Source organism: Sitophilus oryzae, unplaced genomic scaffold (assembly GCF_002938485.1).
Source record: "Sitophilus oryzae breed Bouriz unplaced genomic scaffold, Soryzae_2.0 scaffold_966_pilon_pilon, whole genome shotgun sequence".
Taxonomy (NCBI): Eukaryota; Metazoa; Arthropoda; class Insecta; order Coleoptera; family Curculionidae; genus Sitophilus; species Sitophilus oryzae.
Genome location: NW_022147601.1, coordinates 404,645 through 430,510, shown reverse-complemented (window position 1 = coordinate 430,510; position 25,866 = coordinate 404,645). Strand labels below are relative to the sequence as shown.

General features: G+C 31.3%; 3 protein-coding genes across 3 annotated transcripts; 1 reads left to right on the top strand and 2 right to left on the bottom strand.

Annotated features, from left to right (window-relative positions):
- Positions 1-3,532: 3,532 nt before the first annotated feature.
- Positions 3,533-8,565, bottom strand: LOC115891146 (cytochrome b561 domain-containing protein 2-like). Its single transcript, XM_030911546.1, has 2 exons — positions 8,130-8,565; positions 3,533-4,150 (listed from the first exon to the last, which is right to left on the bottom strand). Exons 1-2 carry the CDS (start codon positions 8,475-8,477, stop codon positions 3,617-3,619), a joined length of 882 nt encoding a protein of 293 aa, XP_030767406.1. The 5' UTR covers positions 8,478-8,565; the 3' UTR covers positions 3,533-3,616.
- A 1,274-nt stretch (positions 8,566-9,839) lies between these two features.
- LOC115891125 (branched-chain-amino-acid aminotransferase, cytosolic) lies at positions 9,840-23,261 on the bottom strand. The gene is made up of 8 exons (XM_030911514.1): positions 22,966-23,261; positions 21,351-21,518; positions 18,125-18,334; positions 14,288-14,518; positions 13,342-13,463; positions 12,639-12,820; positions 12,417-12,571; positions 9,840-10,130 (listed from the first exon to the last, which is right to left on the bottom strand). Exons 1-8 carry the CDS (start codon positions 22,984-22,986, stop codon positions 9,942-9,944), a joined length of 1,278 nt encoding a protein of 425 aa, XP_030767374.1. The 5' UTR covers positions 22,987-23,261; the 3' UTR covers positions 9,840-9,941.
- A 1,277-nt stretch (positions 23,262-24,538) lies between these two features.
- On the top strand, positions 24,539-25,407 carry LOC115891126 (succinate dehydrogenase assembly factor 2-A, mitochondrial-like). Its single transcript, XM_030911515.1, has 4 exons — positions 24,539-24,654; positions 24,722-24,867; positions 24,984-25,097; positions 25,155-25,407. Exons 1-4 carry the CDS (start codon positions 24,625-24,627, stop codon positions 25,309-25,311), a joined length of 447 nt encoding a protein of 148 aa, XP_030767375.1. The 5' UTR covers positions 24,539-24,624; the 3' UTR covers positions 25,312-25,407.
- Positions 25,408-25,866: the final 459 nt, after the last annotated feature.

The window sequence follows — 25,866 nt, the reverse complement described above, 5'->3', positions numbered from 1 at the left end:
GTATTTAGCCAACGCGGTCAAGGAGAACCAGTGCAGGGTGTGCTTGGAACAGTTCCAGAGCAAGGAAATGCATGACAAGCACTTCAGGATACATGGGATGGCGTTTTTGATGACTAAAAGCCTGGAGTGAGAGTGTTTGATTTGTTTTGTTGTTTATTCAGTATTGGTTACGTTAAAATAGACTAAAAATTGTATATAAGTTAGGAATAGTTGCATTATGTTTAAACAAGTTCTGAGTTTTATAAAATAAAGTCAACTTTTTTGTACTATTTTGGTTTTATTTCAATAAAAATCAAATTTATAAATTTCATATAGTTTTTACAAAATCCAAACAACCTACTTGCAGCAAATGCTCTTCCAGAAACAAGAAACCCCAATACAGATGCACTTGTATCCTGTGCAAGAAGCAAATTAACATGGAGGAACGACGCAGACATCAGAAGGAGTGCAAATATGCCAAGCCGCAAGTTGTGGTCGAAAAACTTCAGCTACCCGTTGAAATATTGCAGAAAAATCAGAATCATAGTAGTCACGGGTTCAATTCAGTACCAGCGATCTGGATGGGTCTACTGATGGTTCTTACAAGACCAGAAGGGACTCGAGTGACGATGGAAAGTCTAGGAAACGTCAAAAAGTGACCAGACCCAGGAAGCCTGAAGTAGAAAACGATCTGACAGCTGACGAACCCATTATTTTTGACGGGACGTATACCTGCATTGCGTGCTCACACCAAGAAACTGACAGAACGAAGTTCCAAGATCATGTCAAGAGCCACAGAACAATATCCACAGCGTACCAATGCATGGAATGTGGTGAATGTTTCGTTGTGAAACCTTCACTGGTGAAACATTTGACGCACTATCACGACGTGCGCGATTGTGACGAGTACTTCACGAAAAACGACTGTTTTGACAAGGGAGCTGTGATGGAGCTGGCCAAAGTGGTGAAGGCGCCGTATTTGGCCAACGCGGTCAAGGAGAACCAGTGCAGGGTGTGCTTGGAACAGTTCCAGAGCAAGGAAATGCATGACAAGCACTTCAGGATACATGGGATGGCGTTTTTGATGACTAAAAGCCTGGAGTGAGAGTGTTTGATTTGTTTTTGTTGTTTATTCAGTATTGGTTACGTTAAAATAGACTAAAAATTGTATATAAGTTAGGAATAGTTGCATTATGTTTAAACAAGTTCTGAGTTTTATAAAATAAAGTCAACTTTTTGTACTATTTTTGGTTTTATTTCAATAAAAATCAAATTTATAATTTCATATAGTTTTTTACAAAATCCAAACAACCTACTTGCAGCAAATGCTCTTCCAGAAACAAGAAACCCCAATACAGATGCACCTGCATCCTGTGCAAGAAGCAAATCAACATGGAGGAACGACGCAGACATCAGAAGGAGTGCAAATATGCCAGGCCGCAAGTTGTGGTCGAAAAACTTCAGCTACCCGTTGAAATATTGCAGAAAAATCAGAATCATAGTAGTCACGGGTTCAATTTCAGTACCAGCGATCTGGATGGGTCTACTGATGGTTCTTACAAGACCAGAAGGGACTCGAGTGACGATGGAAAGTCTAGGAAACGTCAAAAAGTGACCAGACCCAGGAAGCCTGAAGTAGAAAACGATCTGACAGCTGACGAACCCATTATTTTTGACGGGACGTATACCTGCATTGCGTGCTCACCAAGAAACTGACAGAACGAAGTTCCAAGATCATGTCAAGAGCCACAGAACAATATCCACAGCGTACCAATGCATGGAATGTGGTGAATGTTTCGTTGTGAAACCTTCACTGGTGAAACATTTGACGCACTATCACGACGTGCGCGATTGTGACGAGTACTTCACGAAAAACGACTGTTTTGACAAGGGAGCTGTGATGGAGCTGGCCAAAGTGGTGAAAGCGCCGTATTTAGCCAACGCGGTCAAGGAGAACCAGTGCAGGGTGTGCTTGGAACAGTTCCAGAGCAAGGAAATGCATGACAAGCACTTCAGGATACATGGGATGGCGTTTTTGATGACTAAAAGCCTGGAGTGAGAGTGTTTGATTTGTTTTTGTTGTTTATTCAGTATTGGTTACACGTTAAAATAGACTCAAAAAATTGTATATAAGTTAGGAATAGTTGCATTATGTTTAAACAAGTTCTGAATTTTATAAAATAAAGTCAACTTTTTGTACTATTTTTGGTTTTATTTCAATAAAAATCAAATTTATAAATTTCATATAGTTTTTTTACAAAATCCAAACAACCTACTTGCAGCAAATGCTCTTCCAGAAACAAGAAACCCCAATACAGATGCACTTGTATCCTGTGCAAGAAGCAAATCAACATGGAGGAACGACGCAGACATCAGAGGGAGTGCAAATATTCCAGGCCACAAGTTGTGGTCGCAAAACTTCAGCTACCCATTGAAATGTTGCAGAAAAATCAGAATCACAGTAGTCACGGGTTCAATTCGAGTACCAGCGATCTGGATGGGTCTACTGATGGTTCCTACAAGACTAGAAGGGACTCGAGTGACGATGAAAAGTCTAGAAAACGTCAAAAAGTGGCCAGACCCAGAAAGCCTGAAGTGGAAAACGATCTGACAGCTGACGAACCCATTATTTTTGACGGGACGTATACCTGCATTGCGTGCTCCCACCAAGAAACTGACAGAACGAAGTTCCAAGAACATGTCAAGACCCACAGAACAATATCCACAGCGTACCAATGCATGGAATGCGGTGAGTGTTTCGTAGTGAAACATCTGACGCACTATCACGACGTGCGTTATTGTGAAGAGTACTTCACGAAAAACGACTGTTTTGATAAGGGAGCTGTGATAGAGCTTGCCAAAGCGGTGAAGGCGCCGCAATGTTTTTTTAAATTCGATATTTTTTTAATTTTTTTTTTATTTTTTAGTTAAAAAGCATAATTTCTTGATAATATGGCAACATAGGTATTAGATTAAATTTACAAGAAAGAAAATCCAGAAAAGATCCAGTGGTTCTCAAAATTTTAGCAAAAAATCTTTTTTTTTGGGGAATTTTCAAAGTAAAATATTCCGTTATGTTGGACTTATTTGAAAAACGAAAAAGAGAAAATATGTTTCATTAATCGAGATCTACCACCCCTTAAAATACTTGCACTTATTTCTGGGACACCCTGTATAAAAACAACTGTTTTTACAAAAAGGCGCCATATTTAGTAAGTGAGTTTTGATTATTTTAAAATGGTAAAAGCCATTTATTTGTAATATTTTTTGCAGTTTTTTTATAATTTTAATTTTTTTCAAACGTCACAAGTATTAATTTTTGCGACGTGATTGACAATATAAAAAAGTAAAATGACTTTTTTCACTTTTTTTTCACGCCTTAACAAAAGTATGAAAATTAAACTGACATAAAGTGTCAAATTCAACGAGCGTAACCATAGTTTCTCGATATATAAATACAGTCTATTAAATTTAATATGCCTATAAAAATATTTTTCTTTATAAAAAGTATAGATATATTAATCAATCCTTATTATTTTAAATTTAAAAAAACTCTTTTTGATTTAAAATCATTTTATTTAAAAAATAAATAATTACATTTGGTAGTCTAATATAAAGCGTATATTATAAATCTTTCCTAGTCCTCTTTAGGATTAAAGTAGTCTTTTACCACATTATACATTTTCACACTGGGTCCAAACACTGCCCAAAACAGCGGATACGCCGCACTAATCAAACCCAACCAAAAGATATAGTCACTCCTGTAAGACTTTTTCCTGTACCAGTTACTGTAAACACTCAGCACTACACTCAACGCGCCAAATAAGAACGCCAGAGTTCCCGACGACACATGAACAAACTTCAGCAACCTAGGTCTGGATATGTAAGCTGACAGTTCCTTTTTGTAGTGTAGCACTATACCATTTATTATAGGCGGTAAAGTGCATGCCAGAGATATGATACCGAACAGCGCATGCCACGTCACGAAGTGGTCTTTGTTTTTTAAGTTTTTGTTGATGTAGGCTATTATGAAACCTATGACGGCCAGTGTATAGCCTACGGAAGTTGTGATCCAGTGAATTTTCACTCTGAACCCGCCTTTAGTTTTGAAACGCCAGTACGTGTTGTATTTGTTGATGGCGAAGAGGCCCTCAGTCATTAACAGCATCCACTGTAAGAAAAAATAAAAAATAAATACTTTTTTCATAATTAAATTTAATCTATACTAATATATAAAATCCTTAAGTGATTGACTCACTGATTAATCACGATCCTGCTCAAACCACTCAACGTAAGAAGCTCAATTTTGGCATACAGGTTGATTCTAGGGTGTTGTAGAGGTTCGATAAGAAGGGATTTTTCGAAATTCCAGTTCCAAGAGGGTGAAAGCACCCCTCAAATATTACAATATATTTTATTTAAAAAGCGGTCAAGTTTCCGAAAAAACGCTTAAACACGTATATTTTATTTTGTTTTTTAGAAACTTTAAGATTTTTTAAAAATGTATACAGGGTGTTTCGAAAAATCCGGTCATTGATTAATCACGATCCTGCTTAAAGCGCTTGACGTAAAAAGTTGATTTTTGGAAAACGGATTGACTTTAGGGTGTAGAGGTTCGATAAGAAGGGATTTTTCGAAACTCGAATTCTAAGGGGGTGAAACCACCCCTCAAATATTAGAATATTTTCTATTTAAAAACCGGTGAGTTTTTCGGAAAAACTCTTAAACACGTATATTTTATTCTGTTGTTTTACATATTTTAAGATTTTTTAAAAATTTATACAGGGGGTTTCATAAAATATGACCGTTGAGTAATCACGATTCTGCTTAAACTGCTTGACGTTTAGAGCTGATTTTTGGCAAACGGATTGGTTGTGGGGAGTAGAGATTCGATAAGGAGGGGTTTCTCGAACCTCAAATTCCAAGATATCAACATTTTATTTCACCTCGTATAATTGACAGAAACTTTCATTTTTAATTTAGAAAAAGACATGAAAAAGTCTAATAATTTAGCTACAAATTGCTTAAAAAATCATCAAAATCGGTCTACTAGAACACAATATACAGGGTTGTTCACCACATACGACACGGAGTATTGTAGCTAAACGATGAGATTTTTACAAATTGTAAGTTTTGGGTTCGATGAAGGACTATTAGAGGTACAATTTAAAAATAATTTTACAAGATACAGAGTGTTCCAAATAAGTAAAAAATATCAAAGTTGTATTTTTTTAAATGAAACACCCCGTATATTATTACATTTTTAGTTTCTACGATTAAAATAAAGGTAAATTTGATTAAGGTTTATTATACTTAAACCTTACCTTTTTTTAAAATATTTTTAATTTTGTGAAATTGCAGTAAAATTTTTAAAGCTTCATTTCTCCAAGGGTATCAATGTTTTTAATCCTAAATATTTAATGAAGTTTATTTATTAATCAGTTATTGTGTTGCAATAATAAAAATAATACTACCTTATACAGAGTGTCTAAAAATTTATTTTAAATAATTATTAGCTTCAAACGGCAATAACTTGTTTAATTTAAATGGAACACCCTGTATATTTTACGAGAATCAGATGCACAATTTAATTGTCTATCAAATTATATTATACCATTTTTTACCTATCTCTTTAAGTTTCCGTAGAAAATGCATTTTCTTGTAATTTAGAACTTATTTATCAATATACCCATGGACTATTGACATTTTAGATTATTATTAAAGATGTACCAAATTTTTAAAGAGTACAGATACTAATATTGTCGATATAATTCGTTATTTCATTAAAAAATAAAAAAAAACTGTTTAAATATTTGTTAAAGAGGATCAGTTAATATGATTCCAGTATTCAAACAACATTAACTGACTGTTTGCTTTGATTAATAATAATTGCTCCAAATACTAAAAAACTGAATTTTGTATGGGCATTAGACAGTGTGATAAAAAGTAACACCTTAAAAATGATATTTCATTTTTTAATAAATGCTTATTTATAACTACAGAGACTTTAATTTGATAACTTATTATTATATTGATTTCTGACTCAAATCCACATTTATTTATAATAATTTAATAACGAACACAATTAAGTATGTAATTAATTAGTATATGGGCGCAAATAATGGTGTTATATTTAATTAATGGTATACTCTTTTATAAAGATTTAAATAGTTTTCTTTTTGCATACAAATGGGCTAGTAATATTATCGTTTTGCTAAAAACGATAATATTACTAGTCTGTACATTTTGTACATTTGTTGCTTTAAAAACAATCTAAAATGTCAATATTCCATTGATATATTGATAAATGAGGTCTAAATTATAAGAAAATGCATTTTATACGAAAACTTGAAGGGATAGGTAAAAAATGGTATAATACAATTTGATAGACAATTTAATTGTGCATCTGATTCTCCTAAAATATACAGGGCATTCCATTTAAATTAAAGAAGTTATTGCCGTTTGAAGCTAATAATTAAAATTTTTAGACACTCTGTATAAGGTAGTATTATTTTTATTATTGCAACACAATAACTGATTAATAAATAAACTTCATTAAATATTTAGGATTAAAAACATTGATACCCTTGGAGAAATGAAGCTTTAAAAATTTTACTGCAATTTCACAAAATTAAAAATATTTTAAAAAAAGGTAAGGTTTAAGTATAATAAACCTTAATCAAATTTACCTTTATTTTAATCGTAGAAACTAAAAATGTAATAATATACGGGGTGTTTCATTTAAAAAAATACAACTTTGATATTTTTTATTTATTTGGGACACTCTGTATCTTGTAAAAATATTTTTAAATTGTAGTTCTAATAGTCCTTCAACGAACCCCAAACTTACAATTTGTAAAAATCTCATCGTTTAGCTACAATACTCCGTGTCGTATGTGGTGAACAACCCTGTATAAAACTTTAAAATACACCAAATCCGCAGACTTCTGTGAGATTAGATTAACTCTCCTTTTGCGGGTCACCCCGTATATTTCGACAAACCTTATTACCAATTATCGAATTTAAAAATGAAAGGAATTAAACTTGATCATTTTTTTTCGTTCATATAAAATATAGACTGACCAATGCAAGACAAATTTAATAATGTAGTATATCTTTTGTTAATAACTATAATAGTTTTAGCAGAGCTTAATAAACTTTTACCATGTCAAGGTCTTTGACCAATATGCATGTAATTCTAGCTGTATACATTGAAAAAACCCATTCCTTCTAAAATGTTATGGAATCATATCAGTTCTTTTTAATTCCCCTCATGGGAATTCACATTTTACATTTGTTATTTCATAGAAATCACACAAACTATATGACACAAAGACATATATTTAAAAGTGTTTTCTTCCTGAGCTTATAAAAGGAACGTAGAAAAGCTTTTATTATTTAGATTAATGATTTGAAAGTATTTGATCAATTTTATCTCAGTTAAAATCAATGTAAACATGCCAAAATATATGAAGTGCTTTCATTAAGTAACATTATGCAATATTTTTTCGTAAAAATGTTTTATCTATATATGCATTATCTATCTGCACGTATATTTTATCATATTTATCTATTATTTAAACAACTTTAGTACTATTAAACATTAAACAATACATTCATTAAAGCTTACCTTCCATTCATAAATTTGAGCTTTATTTAATTATATTTGTTTAGTTTATCTAAAAATTTTTGGATTTTAATAATAATTTATGACCCTGAACTTAAGTATTGATACTATTTGATACATAGAAAATCGGAGGAAAAATCAAGCAATTTAAACCTAATTTTAAAAGAGGAAACACTCAAATTAAGCATTCTTTATCCTTAAGATCATCGAAATGAAGTGCCATGTAAACAAAAAAAAAACCTTGAATGAAAAACTTACGAAATATATAGTTTTGCACATTTAATAACGAGAATATATCAATTTTAACTTAAAATTCGTAATCTAAAGACAAAAAGAACACCAAAATTAAATATTTCTTACCCCTAAAGCCCCTCAAAATGGGGTGTCATGTAAATAAAACAAATCTTGAATGAAAAACTTACGAAATATACAGTCTTGCACATTTAACAACGAGAATATATCATTCCTAACTTAAAATTCGTAATTTAAAGACAAAAAAACATTAAAATGAAATATATCTTACCCCTAAGCTCATCAAAATCGGATGCCAACTAAACAAGACAAAGTCTTCTCTGAACGACAGCTTGATAACAACGTAAACAAACACTAGAACACTAACGTGAGCGAGGGAAGTGAGGTGTGTTTTGTACGTCACCACGTCCTTTTTCTTGTGGTGTTTCCCGTGTTTTCCGTGTTTCCCCTTGTCATCTTTTGAATTTTCACCGAGTTGCGGTTCTGTGGGTACGGTTTCCGTTTTCTCTGACATAATAATAGCGACTGTTTCTGATTCCGCTTGTCTGGCCTCGGTGTCTGCGTTTATATCACCTTGATTTGGGTTATCTTGCGCAGTTAAATCTATTTTTTCCGCCATTTTATTAAGATATAATAGATTCGCTTTTATAGAACAGGTGCTTGTACATGGATAAGTCAGATTAAAGCGACTAAAAACATTTTTTAACGTGCTTTTATTGAATAAACTGCTTACTGTTTCTCGATAATGTATAATTTCGTGATAAAACATTTTTTAATGGTCTAAAATACGCGGTGTACTGTTTTAAAAAATACGAAAATTACTTTTTTGCTTGTAGGAGATATTTTTTAAAATAAAGAAAGTGTTATATTATTCAGTAAATTATTTGAGATTTTGTTTATGTTATTTTGGCACATTAAAAAATGTTTTTTTTTAGATTTTAATGTTTTGTCCGCTTATTAATAGGCTTGGGACACTGTGTACAGTGTATTATATCTTTCATAATGTAGGATTCTGTTTTATCTAATGTCACAGAGGTTATTTTAACTAGATCTCAGTAAACTTATTAATAATATTAGATTTCTTTAATACATAATTGTATTTCTAATATACAGGACGATTTTTAATATACAGGTAAAATGCTCTGTTATATAAATATTTAATATACAGTATTTAATATACAATTTTTTGAATTTTTTTTTTGGAATTTTTTTTAGTTTTAAGTTAAAAAAAACATAATTTCTTGAAAATATGGCAACATAGGTATTAGATTAAATTTACAAGAAACAAAATCCAGAATAGGTCCAGTGGTTCTGAAAATTTTAGCAAAAAATCATTTTTTTTTGGAAATTTTCAAAGTAAAATAACTCCGTTATTTTGGACTTATTTGAAAAACGATAAAGAGAAAATATGTTTCTTTTCTCGAGATCTACCACCCCTTAAAATACTTGCACTCATTTCTGGGACACCCTGTATAAATAAAAAACATTTTTGAAAAAATATTTACAATTATTTATTTGGTATGAAATTTATTTATTTTTTTCACTACATACTACATTAATAAAAAATTACATTCTATATCATCGGTCTCATACTCCTTGATTTTCTAAAGAAAAACATCACATATAGGCTTAAAATTATAATAAAAAATCACTATAAGTTATATCTCTGTCAAACAGTTAACAGTATTATTCACAAATCTCACACAAAATTCATTATTAGTCATTTTTAATAGTTAAAATCCTAAAATTAGTTAACAATAATATAAAATACAATATCTAAATGGTATAACCACAGTCAAATGTAATATAAGAAATAAATACGTATATAGTAAAGCTAACCGCATACGTTGAATTTTACGTGATATATTTTATAACGTGTATGACCCACTTTAAGCAATTTTATGTATCCAAATGTCTTATTTTATTATTTTTGTTTGTTAATAAATATATCTAACATAACTTCAACAACCTTTTCTTGGTATTTCTAGTTGAATTTTAATATAGTTTGTGTAAAACTATCCAAAAAAATCAATATTTACAATTAGGTACCCTGAGAGAAGTACTTGTATTTAATAAATAGTTATCAATCTATCTTTGGGGCCCATGGGTGGTCTATGTGTCCGTATTGTATTGCTTTTAGTTCTTCTCTAACTCTTCTATATAAAGGGTTTTGGTGTTCTGTGGTTGGTATTTGTATTGTTTGTCCTAGATATTCTATAGAACTTATAGGGCTGACTATGGCTGCTGTTCCTGAACCAAACATTTCCAGTAACTGAAAATAATAACAAATAAATAACGCTTTGTAAGAGTTTGGTTTGAATAAAATATTAAATACTAGACTTTTAACCAGTGTGTGAGATGATCATAATTTTAAAATTCAAAATTGTTCATGATTAAACATCAACAAAAAAGTCGTTTACTGTATATAGGGCTCTCTCCAGTAAGTATGATTTCAGAGCTTTGCGAAGTGCGGGAAAGAATGAAAGCGACTTGATATTCAAAGGCAATTGATTGTACAGGGTGGGTCAAATTCGACGCTTTTAAATGGAAACACCCTTTTCTATAGGAGATAGACGAAAACTAATATCGGTGTCTGGAGCTCAATTTTCATCAAAAACATGATGGTGAAAACCGCACATCAATATCTGTTACCGTTTCGGAGTTACGGGGTGTTTCTCAAAAATGTGCATTTTTAACAAATCGTTGTAACTTTTTTACTATGGAAAATTTTGTATTTCTATGAAAACATTTCCAAAGCACCTTTTTACGTAGAATTTAATGGTTTAAGTATAATTTTGAAAACAGAAAAATTGATTTTTTATTTGGGACACCCTCTATATTTAATTAACCGAAAGAATTTAAAATTACCTTTCCAAAAATATAGCACACTTGATATTTTGTTATATTCACCTTCGAAATACAGAATTTTTGAAAGTTCGCCACTTTTAACTAGTAGGCTTTGGACCCCTTATTGATGATATGCCCTTAATGGAATTCGAAAACATATTTTTCCGGCAAGACGACGCGCCGCCTCTGGACGCTGAAGTTATCAACAAATTTTTGCAGCCAATTTCAAGAATAGTTGAAGAGCTAACCAAGATCCCAGCCGTTGGCCGTCGAGGCCGCCTGACTTAGTGCCCATGGATCTAATACTATGGATATATTTGAGGAAGAATAAAGGTTCCTTATTCTTCCATATAATCTAGACAAGAATTAGAAATACTTAGCAGTTATGAGAGGGTATCTTTCACCCCTACTGAGTTAATGAATTCCGCGAGAAATGTTCAAAAACTGCCCCGTCTGTCCATAACAGAAGACGGTCGATATGTCGACCTGTAGCAAAATCTCATGTATTGGTTTGCTATTTATTTTTATTGTTATTAGTTATAGTTTAAATGTGTTGATGTTGGTTAAATATATTTTAAATTGTTATAAAACTCTGCATCTCTCAGCAAATATTATTTTTATTTTAATTGATGCTCACAGCTAGAATTTTTTTACATTACAGCCGGTGCCGTTCAAAGCCTACTTATTTAAAGCCGGCGAATTTTTATATATTCTATATCTCGAAGAGGAATCGAATAAAATATCAAGTGTGTTATATTTTTGAAAAGGTAGTTTTAAATTATTTTCAATAAATTAAAAATATACAGAGTGTCCCATATAAAAAATCAAATTTTCTGTTGATAATTCTTATATTATTAATTTTAAAAAAATTATACTTAAACCATTAAATTCTATGTAAAAAGGTGGTTTGGAAATGTTTTCATAAAAATACAACATTTTCCATAGCAAAAAAGTTACAGCGATTTGTTAAAAATGCATATTTTTGAAAAACACCCAGTAACTCCGAAACGGTAACAGATATCGCATATGCAGTTTTCAACATCATGTTTTTGACAAAAATTGAGCTCCAGACACCGATATTAGTTTTTGTCTATCTCCTATAGAAAAGGGTGTTTCAATTTAAAAGCGTCGAATTTGACCCACCCTGTACAGTATTGAGCCTTTAACTAGCTCTGAAATTTCTAAGTGGATAGTTGTGAGATGGCCGATCGGGAATATTAGAACTGTGCTTGCGGATTAAGCAAACGGATTCAAAAATGAATAAAGAAGGAAGAGTCAGTATTTTGAAATTTTTAAAGAAAATCTGGCAGTGAGTTCTACTGTTCAGTCCCAATAAATATCGAACTGCTCTCTGTTGAAGTTTGAAAATTCGATCACATTTTGTTGCGCAGCAAGGACCCCAGAATGGAAGGGCATAACGAAGATGCGACTAAAAAAGGGCATGATAGGCTGTTCTAGAGGTTGATAAGTCAAGTTTCTTAGAAAAACCTTAGCGCAAAACAGGCAGCGCTTAGTTTCTTTGATAAAGGTACAATATTCAAGTCCCATTGTAACGAGTTGTCTACAATAAGTCCTAAGAATTTCACAGAAAAAAAAATATGGTCTACATATTTTAGTAATTGGGTTTCGCAACTACCAGTACTAGATTTCAGTGATTTCAAATGCTTTTTATGGTTGATTTTACTCATGATTTAAAAAAAATTAAGCTTACTCTGTCCGATAGCTGAAGATTTATTACTTCGGCCATTGTTATGGTTCTCTGCTCTATAACGAATTCACCCCACTGTTCACACAATTGCAGTATCGACTGCCTGATCACTCCCGGTAGAATCAGCCCAGTCAGTGGCGGAGTTGCAAGTCTTTTAACTGAAAAAAATATTTAAAAAAAAATAATATAATTTTTTTTTCGTTATTTTTACGTGTGTTTATTTACCTCCAAATTCATCTTTGTAAAAGAGGAATATGTTCATGGTCCCCACTTCTGTGATCTGGTGATCCGGTCCGTAGAGCCACAAAACTTGTTGCAGTCCTTTTTGGTTAGCTTTTTTCTGAGCCCTGATTGTTGGACCATAGTTTGAGCCAACTTTTTTATCTCCTGATCCACCGGGCCATGCCCTAGTAAAAAAAATTAAAAAAAAAGTTTCAAGTGAGCAGATCTAGAATTTTGTACAGGGTGTCCTATTTTCCTGTGTTTTATCAGGGTTTCCCTTTTATGAGTAGAGATACAAAGATGCGACTTTCACATCAGTAAGCTACTTTTTTACGAATCTAAAGATGCTACACACAAATTTGTCCTAACCCTCTCATTAGTTCCTGATATACAGGGTGAATTTGAAAATTTTGCATTTTTTGACCTCCTTTGTGTGTCGATTATCTTATAACTTATCGAAAAGCTAAAAACCGTGAGTCCCGTAGAGTATTTTACGTACAAACCAGTGGCGTAACTAGCTTTTCGCTGGGGGCTGCCATTCTTGAATATGATACAAACTGTTTTTTAACTGGAATACCCTGTCTATTTTTTAAATTTTATTTGTCTTGTTATGAGCTTCCTAACAATAACTGAGCCTTTGTGGGGGTTCTTGGTGAAGCGATTTTATAATAGACTTATTTGTCTGTTAGATAAAAAAAAGACTTACCTTACATAAGAAGGATCAGCTAATAATGATACTGATTCCTTGGTTCCTTCAAAATAACCACCTACAGGACACAAAATGGTGTAAAGCAAGGCAGAATCGGATTGATGTACTCCTAGTGTACCCTTAAATAAAATAAAAATGTACACACAAGTAGGGATGTTCGATATTTTTAAAGAGTATCGATACTTTCATTGTTGTTAATACATCTCATTTTAGTATACATGAAAAAAGCTTGATCTACAATTGCAAGACAATAACAACAATGTATATGTTTAACCTATAAAGATAAAGTTTTTTTTCCTCAAATTGTCATGGTATATAGAACTGACGATTTCTACAGTGTGAATTAGAAATTTGATAATTTAAATGCCTTCGAAATTGAAATTATGTACCTACGATAACGTAGATATACAGGACGAACCAGTATTATGTAGGACTTTAACATTCAGTTGAAAACCTAATTTTACTACAATTCTTTTAGCAAACATAGGATCATAAACTTTTTTTTTGGTTTAATAAATACTCTGTATATTATAGTTCATTTTTAACTTTTAGTAAATAATCCTGTATATATATTTTTATATCTTAGATCAACACATTAACAAATGCGGATACTTTTTAACAAAACTGGAATAATCTGGTTTGGGAAAAACAAATTGCAAAAGTCTTCACTCGTATATCTTAGAGGTTACAAAAATAAGCTTTAGTCCATTGGAAGAATGTATGTACAAATACATGGGGTTAATTACAATGAAATTTATCATTGTAAAAACAATATCTCTCTTTAAATGTGATAGTTATACAAAGAAATATCTAAGATTCTAGTTGAATGCTTTATAGAAAGTAGTGATTAATGATGGCAATATTTTCATTTCAGAAACATAAGTCAAAATAGAGGTATTCAATTATATTTTCGATGTGTAACTTCAAAAGAAAATTAACTTACATCTATACCAATGAATGTTGGTCTGATATACAGACTACTCGCCTCACTGTGAGGTACCCATTCTTCGTCAACTTGTATTAAGCGTTTAATGCATTCTATCATCTCTTCTTCTTGGAACGTTGGAAGTCCCGAACTCTGTGCAGATCTGTTCATTCTTTTCATGTTCAAATCTGGACGAAATAGCCTTACTTTGTCGTCTACACCTCTGTAAGCCTTCATTCCTTCAAATAACTAAAAAAATAGACATAGGAGATTGAATTGAAATACTTATTTACAAAAATGAACAGTCAAAAATAAAGAAATGAAAATTTGACACAACAGCTTAATTTAAAGAGTTTTGAGGTAATATGAAGCAGATTTAAAGAGAATTATACAGGGTGTCATTGAAATGGTGTAAAAACTACTATTTTACTATTTTTAGGAGTACTATCACCCACTGATTTTTTTACACCATTTCAATGACACCCTTATACATAGTGTACTCTTAACAAGTGCCAGTATTTTAACTGTCCTTTTGTCCAGATCTACCACCACTTAAAATGTTTATTTACGAGACACCCTGTATAGATTAAAGTGATTTATTTAAAAAACAGTAGATATAAAAACAATCTGTATATTTTTAATTGCAACATGGATTCTAGGGAGTATAATTCTTTATCAGAAACAGTGAATTGTTATTATTACATAAAATATTAACAAAATTAATAATTAAAAAATAAATGTTGCTTTATATTATCACAGTATCCAAGAGTTTCAACACCCATAAGTGATTGCAAAATTAAATTTATTTAATTTTTATCCGATTATTTATGTCTAAATATTTCTGGAAACCCATTAAGGTATCTAAAATAAGTCAGTGATTCAATCAAGGGTGATTATAATATCTAATTGTACGATTTTTGCGCAATGTATGTCATGAATAGTTCACTAAAATAATAGACACGAATATGAATAATTTTAAATATCCTAATAATGCCAAATTAGTTTTTTTATGAGTTATATACGTCATTATCAATAAATCTACAGAAAATGTTTTTTTTATGAAATTATGTTGTGTATTTTAAATGAAAAAGCCTAAAATGGGGGCAATGAATATTAAATAAAACAATTCATCAAAATATAAACAACATAAAATCGTTGTTTATGCTTCTTGCATCTTGGAAATAATAAAGATATTAAGAAAAATTAGAGAGTAGTGATTAGCAACAATTTCCAAATATCTTGATTTTTTTTTAAAAAAATAAGTGTAATGATAACCTTAGAGAGAACTTTACTCTTATCTGGTAGAGGTAATAAATTTTGTAGTGAGAAAATTTTGATTATTACATCATATTTTTTATATAAATAATTGTTGTACCGCTGGATTTAGATGTTTATTATTAAATTCTATGTGAATTATGTAAATATTTACGTTTTTCCTTTTAATTTCTTTTAATTTCCTATTATATTGTTTGTACTGTAATTTTAACGTTTGATAAAAAGTCCTGACGCAATGTCTTTCCAAATTTGTACCTTCTGCATAAAATCAAGAATAAAATAAGCAAGAAATAACAAATTAAACGATGATATGTACAACTTAACAAGTACAGTACGTCTGTCCGTTCTGTGGCTACGGGGTATCCGTGAGAGGGGAACCGATATTCTCTCGATGTTTTTCGTAAAAAATTAGACGACGCGTCCCATCAATAAAAATTCGACAAATTTGCAAGTAGCCAATAAAATGAGTGGGCGGAGCGATTTGCGGTGACGTACTCTGTATAGCTAGAGACGGGGCTATCCCCAAGTCTCTTCCTATATTTGTACAACTGTACGTCAAAGCATGTTTATACAGTTCGTCTGCTGGATCTGTGTCTATGAAAGGAATGCGGACAAAAAACATTTAAATAAACAGCAATATATTTTATACGCCGACCTGACGAGTACGTCACCGCAAATCGCTCCGCCCACTCATTTTATTGGCTACTTGCAAATTTGTCGAATTTTTATTGATGGGACGCGTCGTCTATTTTTTTACGAAAAACATCGAGAGAGTATCGTTTAGTAGTGGGAACTATCGAATGAATACTATCGAAACATTCGATAGTTGCAATTCATTCGAATAATTCGATAGTTAGTAAGAAAACATTCGTTGAAAACTATTCGAATAAAAAATATCGAATGGATCCGTCATCTGCCTTGAAATATTGTATTCTAGTAATTCGGCAGCAAAAACCATTCATTTATAAAATTCATTCATTTATGAAATTCATTTATTCGTCAGGATCGATTATAATAAAATATTAACTGAATTTTAGTTGTCGCCCGGCGACGTAGGTTTCTTTCCGAGAAACCCGACAGCGGTCGGTGGCAATGCTATGAAAGAAGCCGGCATCTTTGATTTTTTGCGGAGTCAGATATAAATAAGGACACATTATTTTTTTATTGAGGTGCTAGTATTTACACAAAAAATACATTATGAAGAGCGCTGTTGCCATATTTTGGTATTAGTTGATATTAGCAAAGAATATTATTGTTTGGCTTTAGTTAGCTAGGGATAGTATGTCTATATATTCTGCATTTTTTTTATTAATATTCTATTGTTACACTGCAATAATACTTGTTATTTTGGATGTAGGAAAATAAGTTTTAATGTTTTTAAGCAAAGACTGGTTTAATAAATAATAATAACAGTAATAATAACTATTAACAATAAAATTTAAAATCATTTAATATAAATATTTTTTTTAGTCTCTAAATTTTTTGTGTGTAGCAACGTTGGTTTATTAAATAATAATAATTACAGAACTAATTTGTTATATTAACAACAAATTTTAAAATCATGAAATATAAACATTTATTAATTTTCTAAGCATGCAGTGTAATGGAAGAAAAATATAAATAAAAAATTAGAAATCAAAATTATTTATATTAGGTGCTTTATATTACTATTTAAAAATTATATTTACTTTTACTGGCATTTACTTTAATAAATAAATGAAATATTTCTTCGCAAAAAATTACATGTAAAAGAATTAAGTAGCATAAACAAAATAAAACCATCGTTAACTTTTTTTTAATTGGCACGTGTAAAACTTTCATTTTAATTTTCTCACCCCATAGTTTGAGTTCGATAACCATTTACTTAACCACATTACTTAAATATGATTATTAAGTTCAACTAATTCATATTATTAAAACATCTAAAATACAAATATGTATTTTTAAAATTAATTGTAAGTTCATCTCATCTCTCTTAAAATTGCTACTTCTCAAAATTTCCCATTAAAAAATAGACCATATACCATATAAAATTAAATAATTGAAAGATCGGACTACGGAAAACCACACAAATTTTCGGAAAAATTTTGACCACCTGCACATGCACAAATCGTCAATAAATAAAATTAAAAAATAACTACTATTTTAATAAACGCAAAAATAGCACAGTATTTATACGGCGAAGTTATAAAAATTTGGAAGAACTAATAATGCACTGACGCATACGAAAATCAAACGAATACTAAATTTCATTTGTCAAAAGCATTCGATAGTCGTGGCTTAACGATAACCATTTAGTCGCACAGCGAGGTTGTCACATATGCTTTAGTATACAAATGAATGAATGATTTTATTCGAATAAAACCATTCGATAGTTGAAATCATTCATTCATTAACCATTCGATAGTCTAATTCATTCGATAGTTCCCATCGCTAGTATCGTTTCCCCTCTCACGGATACCCCGTAGCTACAGAACGGACAGACGTACTGTACTGTAGACGCAATATATTTTAATAAAAATGGTTTACAGTTAGCCCTTTTTAGAATTAATCTATTTTTTATGGTACTTTTTTACATACCTCTACAGCATAATGTAGAACTTTTGCAGCAGGGTGCAGGGATATATTTTCAAAAGGGATTATCACAGGTTTTTGCCAACCGCCTAATTTTTTGTGGTAGAAAACTTTCATCATATGGTCAGTGAATACATGTCCGAATTTCAAGTCAGCCACGTCAGGTTTGGCTCTCAGTTGGTCCGGATTGCACAGCGTTGTTGTTAAATCTTTAAACTAAAAATAAAAAAGGTATTAGTTACAACCTTTGAATAAGAAGACTAAAGAAAAAGCATATCAAAAATCTTAGGTACACCGCGATGGGCCTCAAATATGGCCGACTTAAATTCCGGTTTATCAGTGTCGTTCTAATTTTATTTAAAAAATGTAAAACTATGATGTAGGGTAGACGTGGGGTAGCCTCAATAATTTGTTGTTTTATTTTACGTTGTGAATAAATGTTGGTAGTTATTAAAATTGTTATAAAAATATATAATTCTAATAAAAATAGATAAGTTAAAATAAGTATTTATTAACACAAACATCCGATACGCTACTGAAGCAGGTAAGTCAAATTAACGTATCTAAATTCTTTGACATCTAATCTTTGACAAGTAATAATTAAAAGCTAAAATGCAAGAAAAATATATAATTTAGTTAATTTAAGTGAATTTCATAAATGATCGGTTTACTACACGTATGTATTTTATATAGTCACATACTAGCGAAAAGTTGTTCCATTATTTCACTCGATTTTTGCCGAGATCTACCGCACGCTACACAACCAACTATTTTAGAGTATTTTTCGATAAATCGCGATAGTGTCACTGTTAATTTAAGTTCTGCCACAATTTCCATCTAGATTTACTACCTTTATACAACTATCAGTAGTAGAATAAATAATAAATAACATAAAATAAGCTCCGTAAAGACTGACAAATCCACAAAATTTTAAATCAAATTCAAATGTGTCAAATGAATCGTCAAACAGAACTGTCAAGGATCCCCACCCTAGAGAGCTTTTATGGTGCTTTTTCCGCCCACCATGCATGAATACATGGATAGCATTATGCTCCTTCCTTAGTCTCCTTATTCAAAGGTTACAACAAAGAATGAGCAGTGAAATGAACCACAAAGAACACGGAGGGTTTCTTTTTGGTTTATTTTAAATATATACTTAAAAGTAGATACTTTGACTTCTCCAGTCCCTATCTTTTTCAAAAAGTCTAGCAGCTAGTACAAAGACTTTGTCTAGTACAACGAACTAGATAACACAATAAAATGTGTGCTGTCGTTTCTTCTTAACATTGACAAAATCTGCACATGACTTCGTCTGTCAATCCCTTCAACCTTATGCCTATTCAGAGCTAACAATAGCCTCTTAGTAGACCCATTGCAGCTTTGACTGTATTTCTGATTAAATCGAACTCTAGATATACGTTTTTTGAACGATATTAAACGTAAACAAACAACATGTGCTTTTGGGGTATTTTTTAATTTCTATATTATCTAAGATAACAGAACAACTTTTTCTATATTAATACACTTGCAAGAATTTCATTAAAAAAACATTATTATGGCTTATTTGTTAACTGGTATATTGCTAAAATACAGGAAATAACTAGATTTGTTTCATTATCATGTTATACAGGGTGACCCAATATTCCGTGGACATATAGAACCACTGCGTATTTTAAAATCGAAATAAGTTCACTGCACACAATTTACTTCTATACAAAAGTGCTTCGTTTGTCCGTAATGCCGGGTCCAGACCAAGGCGCATTGGCGTAACTACAGGGGTGCCCGGGGGTGCCGGCCCCCCCCAGGTACTGCTGGGCAACCTTACAACCTAACCCATCAGAGAAATCCTGAATTATGACTCTTGGCTACGTATTAATTTTTATTTGCTTGTGATGCAGTAAAAATGACGGTTTCTAGTTTTGTTTAGTTGATATTATTTTGTTGTGTTCAAAAATGTGTTTTTTCAATTTGTAGGTATTTAAGTAATCTACAGGATCACAAAAAAGTGAAACATCTTTCGGAGGAATATCAATTCTTGTAGAATAGATAATATAGGTTCTTGTAAATTATAAGTGCCTCGGAATGTAGCACTTATTCTTGTTTTTCATTAAAGCTTTACGTAAATAGGGCTGATTCAAAACAAAAAATCATTGGATCATGCAGGTTTCTTTTATCTTTTAATAATTAACTGTGATTTTGCAAAAATATTATTAGATTGGTTAGGATTTGGGTTGCTTTGGTTAGTTTTTCTTTGTGGAGGGTGTTAAGTTGTGGTTTTTATATTTTAAAAATTAACTGTTATTTTGTAAAAATATTATTAGATTGGTTAGCATTTTAGACACTTTTAAATGATTTTTTTTGGTTCAAAAGTGATAAAAAGATAAATTTTTATGTATTTATGCTTACAAAAATGGGAAATGAAAATCAAGCATTTCCGCTTGCAATTTTTTTATTTTCCTGAGTTTGTAAATGCTTCTAAAAGGCAAAAATATATTTATTTTTATATAAAACTGATTTCAGCTATTCTAAAGTCTATTAAGTTTCCTCAGAAAATGGATACAGTTGATTTTCGCAGGAACATTTTTATTTTCCTCAATTCGTGAATGCTTCTAAAAGGCAAAAATATATTTATTTTTTATATAACTGATTTCAGCTATTCTAAAGTTTAATAAATTTCCTTAGAAAATGAAAACAGCTTATTTCCGCAGGAAAATTTTTGTGTTTATATGTTCAGAAAAATTTTAAAAATAAAACGCAATATGTATTTTTTTATAGCAGATTTCAGTTATTCTAAGTTCCGCAGGAAAATGTGTGTTTTCTGTCGTTCACAGTAGCTTTTTAAAGACAATTTTTTTTTTCCTAATAACTGATTTGAACTAAACGAAAGTTGACCCCCTTCCCTTTGGAAAAGGTTCTGAAACAGCGGAGCACATAATGGGTCACTGCGAGGCTCTGGATCGCAAGGGTCATTTTTTATTTAGGAGAGCAAGGCTGAAAGTGGAGGAACTATGCTCCCATCCTATCAAGGTCCTGCACAAGTTGGTGCAAGGGACAAGGGTAGGACAGTCAGTTGGTGCAGACTTAGAATGGAGACCAACACAATACGCCACAGGTCGCAGTGTTTCCAGCTTAAATTGGTAAAAATTTGTTTCAAAAAGGTCAATTTCAGGTATTTTTAAGTAAAAAAAAAACATTTTCATTAAAACAAAGTAAAACTCTGTAAAATACTCACCCTGAAAGTTATTTCACTGTCAGTCTCATCATCAGTTTCATCATACTTTCTTTCTTCGAGCAGAGGTTCGTTAATGATTTGTTTTACTTTCAATGAGCACGCTCTAGAAGCCTGCTTGGATGTTTGCTTCAGCTTGTGTTGAAATTGGAGGATCAGCTTGCAATAGCACTAAAAACGATTGATAACATTTAGAACGGTTGCTCAACAGATTTGATCTCTTAATCGAAAAACTTTAGATAAAAAATTTTGTAATTTTTTTTGGATACAATTCAACATTTATGAGCGAAAAAAATGTGTTTTTTTGGAAAACTAATTATTATACCAACTGAGTGAGCCAAAATTAGAGACCACTGTTATTTTAAAGAAAGTCCAGTTGGTAATAATCATTAAATATCTCTTAAAATTTTGTAAAATTAAATAATTTTGTGAAGCTGTGAAAAACTATTACATTTTTGTAATAAGTCTCTTATTAAAGACGATCCTCATAATAGGAATTGACCACAAATCCAAGGAGGCAAAGGAGGAAGAGAGGTATATCCTCTATTATAGAACCGGGACAACACCGGTATCAGGTCAAAGGAGAGACCAAGTACCAAGTTAAAGAGATGGAGATAATGGAGGCAGATCCTCCAGCCTCCACCTCAAGGATATCTGAAACCCCAACCGTAAAAAACCGGGTGACGTATACCATACATAAAGAATATATTGGTGTATATCCTTTTGTAGGAGCTAGAGGTCCACACCTCGGAGAATGAAACAGTTGTTGTTGTCAGAGAAGGATGGGAAAGCCCTATATCCCCCTATAACAGGAAGATCCCCATGTATGATGAGTTATAGACTGTATTATGAGTTATAACTCAAGAAAGGAGGACACAACAGATCTTTAAAGTCGCAGTTCCGCTTCTCCACTTCTAGTCATTCTACCTTCTACCGTATGATCGAAAAAAAAACGGCGTCCAGTTGGCTGGGAAATGACGATAGATGACATTTCCCATAACAATTTACATATAAAATGACAGCGATCTTCATTTCATAGCCATCGCTGACGCCGTTTCTTTTTTGATAATACGGTATTAAAGATAATGTAATATACCGTATGATCCAAAAAAACGGCGTCCAGTTGGCTGGGAAATGACGACAGATGACATTTCCTATAACAATTTACATATAAAATGACAGCAATCTTCATTTCATAGCCATCGCTGACGCCGTTTTTTTTCGATCATATAGTATTAAAGATGATGTAATATACCGTATGATCCAAAAAAACGGCGTCCAGTTGGCTGGGAAATGACGATCGATGACATTTCTCATAAAAATTTACATATAAAATGACAGCGATCTTCATTTCATAGCCATCGCTGACGCCGTTTTTTTTTCGATCATACAGTATTAAAGATGATGTAATATACCGTATGATCGGAAAAAAAACAGCATCAGCGATGGCTATGAAATGAAGATCGCTGTCATTTTATATTGAAAATGTCATCGATGATCGTCATTTCCTAGCCAACTGGACGCCGTTTTTTTTTTCGATCATACGGTATATCCATAATACTTTACTATTACTATACTTATTATCTAGATAATTATACTTTTATTAATTATTTTTTACCTGTTTTGTAGATGTAAACATTTTGAAACCAAACAGATACAAAAATGGACACAAATGTAATAAATGTATTAAAAAAAAACCAAAAACACTTCACTATCAAACTTTTCGCGAATTTTTTGGAACAAACTACTCAATTATTTCGATTATAAATTCCGGAATATCGAAAATTATGCGACTTTGTGCGAAACAACAAACAGAAACCAAATAGAAAGACTACCGACTCAATAAATTGTTGTTTTCGGACTGACAAGCTGTTGGCCTGTGCTTGGTTAAATATGAATGGGCAAATTTCGAAAAAGAACTAGCCAACGGCTTATCGCTTTTCTGTATTATTAATAGTTGTTGCGACAAAAATAACAACATTAATGTTGTTATTGATAACATGACGCAGGAGGATTGAGAAAATTGTATGTGTATCTTCGGTTGTTTTAGCAGCAGCATGACAGAAAGAAGAATAATATAGGGTGAGTCTTAAATAAGTGCAAATATCTTTAGGGGTAGTATAATTCGACCAGAGAAACGCGTTTATGAGTTTTTTTTTCGGAATTTTTTAAATTTTTAGATAAAAACCATAATATACCTTGGTAATATGGCAACATAAGTGTAGTAAATTAAATTTACAAGAAAGGAAACCCAGAAAAGTTCCAGTGCTTCTCAAAATTTAAGCAAAAATTTATTTTTTTAATTTTTAAATTAAAATAACTCGGTTATTTTGGACTTATTTGAAAAACGGCAAAGAGAAAATATGTTTCTTTTTTTGAGATCTACCAGCCCAGAAAATATTCGCACTTAGTTAAGACTCACAAGCAAGACATAAGTCTATTCTATTTTCTATGTATCTTTGTTGGTTTATAAAAAGCGCAAAACTTACCCTGTATAAGTGTTGATAATCCATTATAACAATATTCATATTTTAAAAACAATTCAGATTATAACAAGAGAGTATTTTGCAATGCAAATTTTATGGTAAATGATCTGATTGAAAAAATATAGAGAGCTTTTTAAACTACAATTTTAACATTCAAGTATATTTTCAATCACTGATGACTACTCAAGAACTTTCAGCCAAATATTGCAAAAAGAAAATTGGAATACAGGTCCACCCAGTATACTCTGAAGAGTTTTTATAGACCGTGCAACATATATCTATCCCTTGCTATATATTTATGGTTTTCTTCTGAATAACAATAAAATTACCACAATAGTTCTTAACCTTAACCACAAAACATCATCAATAGAGGAATATTTATAATATTTACCAAGAACTTATTTAGCGTAATCTATATTTTCAGTATCAGATATTGTTATTACCCAAATTTATTTTAATCATTATTTTCTTTTGGGCAGTTACGAAATCTTTATTTATATCCTATAATAGACGTTGTATACGTTTTGCTAATCAATCACGCTTTATTCAATTGTAATTAATGTACATAAAATTAAATTTTTATTCATTAAAAAACGCGACATTTTAAAAATGTACATTATAGCGCCATGCCAGTAACGTTTTTCAAAGAAAACTGGCGAATGCGCTAGGAAAATATATTTATTTCGCAAATTTCCAGTTTCTTCTGCAAGATGTCACTAGCACCATTCATTTCTTTTTATTTAGGTTAGAACACTATATTTGTCAAAATATTTTAACATTTCAAAATTAAAATGATTTCTTCAAAAATACTGAATGTCACGGTAAAAATTCCATAATAACAAGATTAAAATTAGTATCCTACAAGTCCTATTTGATGTTCTATTTTAGAGGCAACTCAGAAGTAAACCTGGGATACTCCAAAGTTTTAGTAGATTGAGCAGTTCGGATATGATAGATCCTCCTGAAGATCCTGTGTTTACCATTCCTAGACCTATATCTCGCGAAGGAGAGGATTTAGAACAGAGAAAAGCCAGGCATGAATATATCCTTTTATTTTTTTTATAAGGCTTCAGTATTTTACAATGTTTTGTTTTATATCACATTTACAACATTCAAATACACTTTTTAACACACTTTTTGTGTTTTCTAGGCTAATATATCAATCTAGAAAACGAGGAATGCTGGAAAATGATCTTTTACTCAGCACGTTTGTTGCAAAATATTTACATACATTCACACCCACTCAGGTCGATCTATATGACAAGTAAAAATCTATAACTCAGAGTTCTTTAATGCTTGAATTACTAAAAAATGTTTCTAGGCTTATAAACGGACCTTCAAACGACTGGGACATTTTTTATTGGGCTTCAGAAGTGAAAGAGATTCCGGAAGAGTATAATACTGAAATAATGAAATTATTGAAGTTGCATTGTAAGAACTTAAACAAGGAATCACGTATTAGACAACCTGATTTGTGAATAAACTACATTAAAAGTATTTTATTTTATGTAGTACCTCGTATATAGACTGAATTAATTGTTATTTATTAAATTAATAGATATATTGTTGCAGTTTTCTGTTTTTTTTTAATATTATTTCAACATTATTTTATAAAAGTGGCTTGGAAATGGAAGACTGCTGTTATTTAAATGTAAAATTATATAGGAGAATGTCAGCGATTGTCATTTCGAAGCCAACTAGACGCCGTTTTTTTTATCATACTGTTCTCATTATCTTAAATGCATCTTGCTAAGTGTTTTATTGGTTTCTTCAATCTTTCTTTATTTATAAATAATGTGTATACAGGGTTGTTCACCACATACGACACGGAGTATTGTAGCTAAACGATGAGATTTTTACAAATTGTAAGTTTTGGGTTCGATGAAGGACTATTAGAGGTACAATTTAAAAATAATTTTACAAGATACAGAGTGTCCCAAATAAGTAAAAAATATCAAAGTTGTATTTTTTTAAATGGAACACCCTGTATATTATTACATTTTAGTTTCCACGATTAAAATAAAGGTAAATTT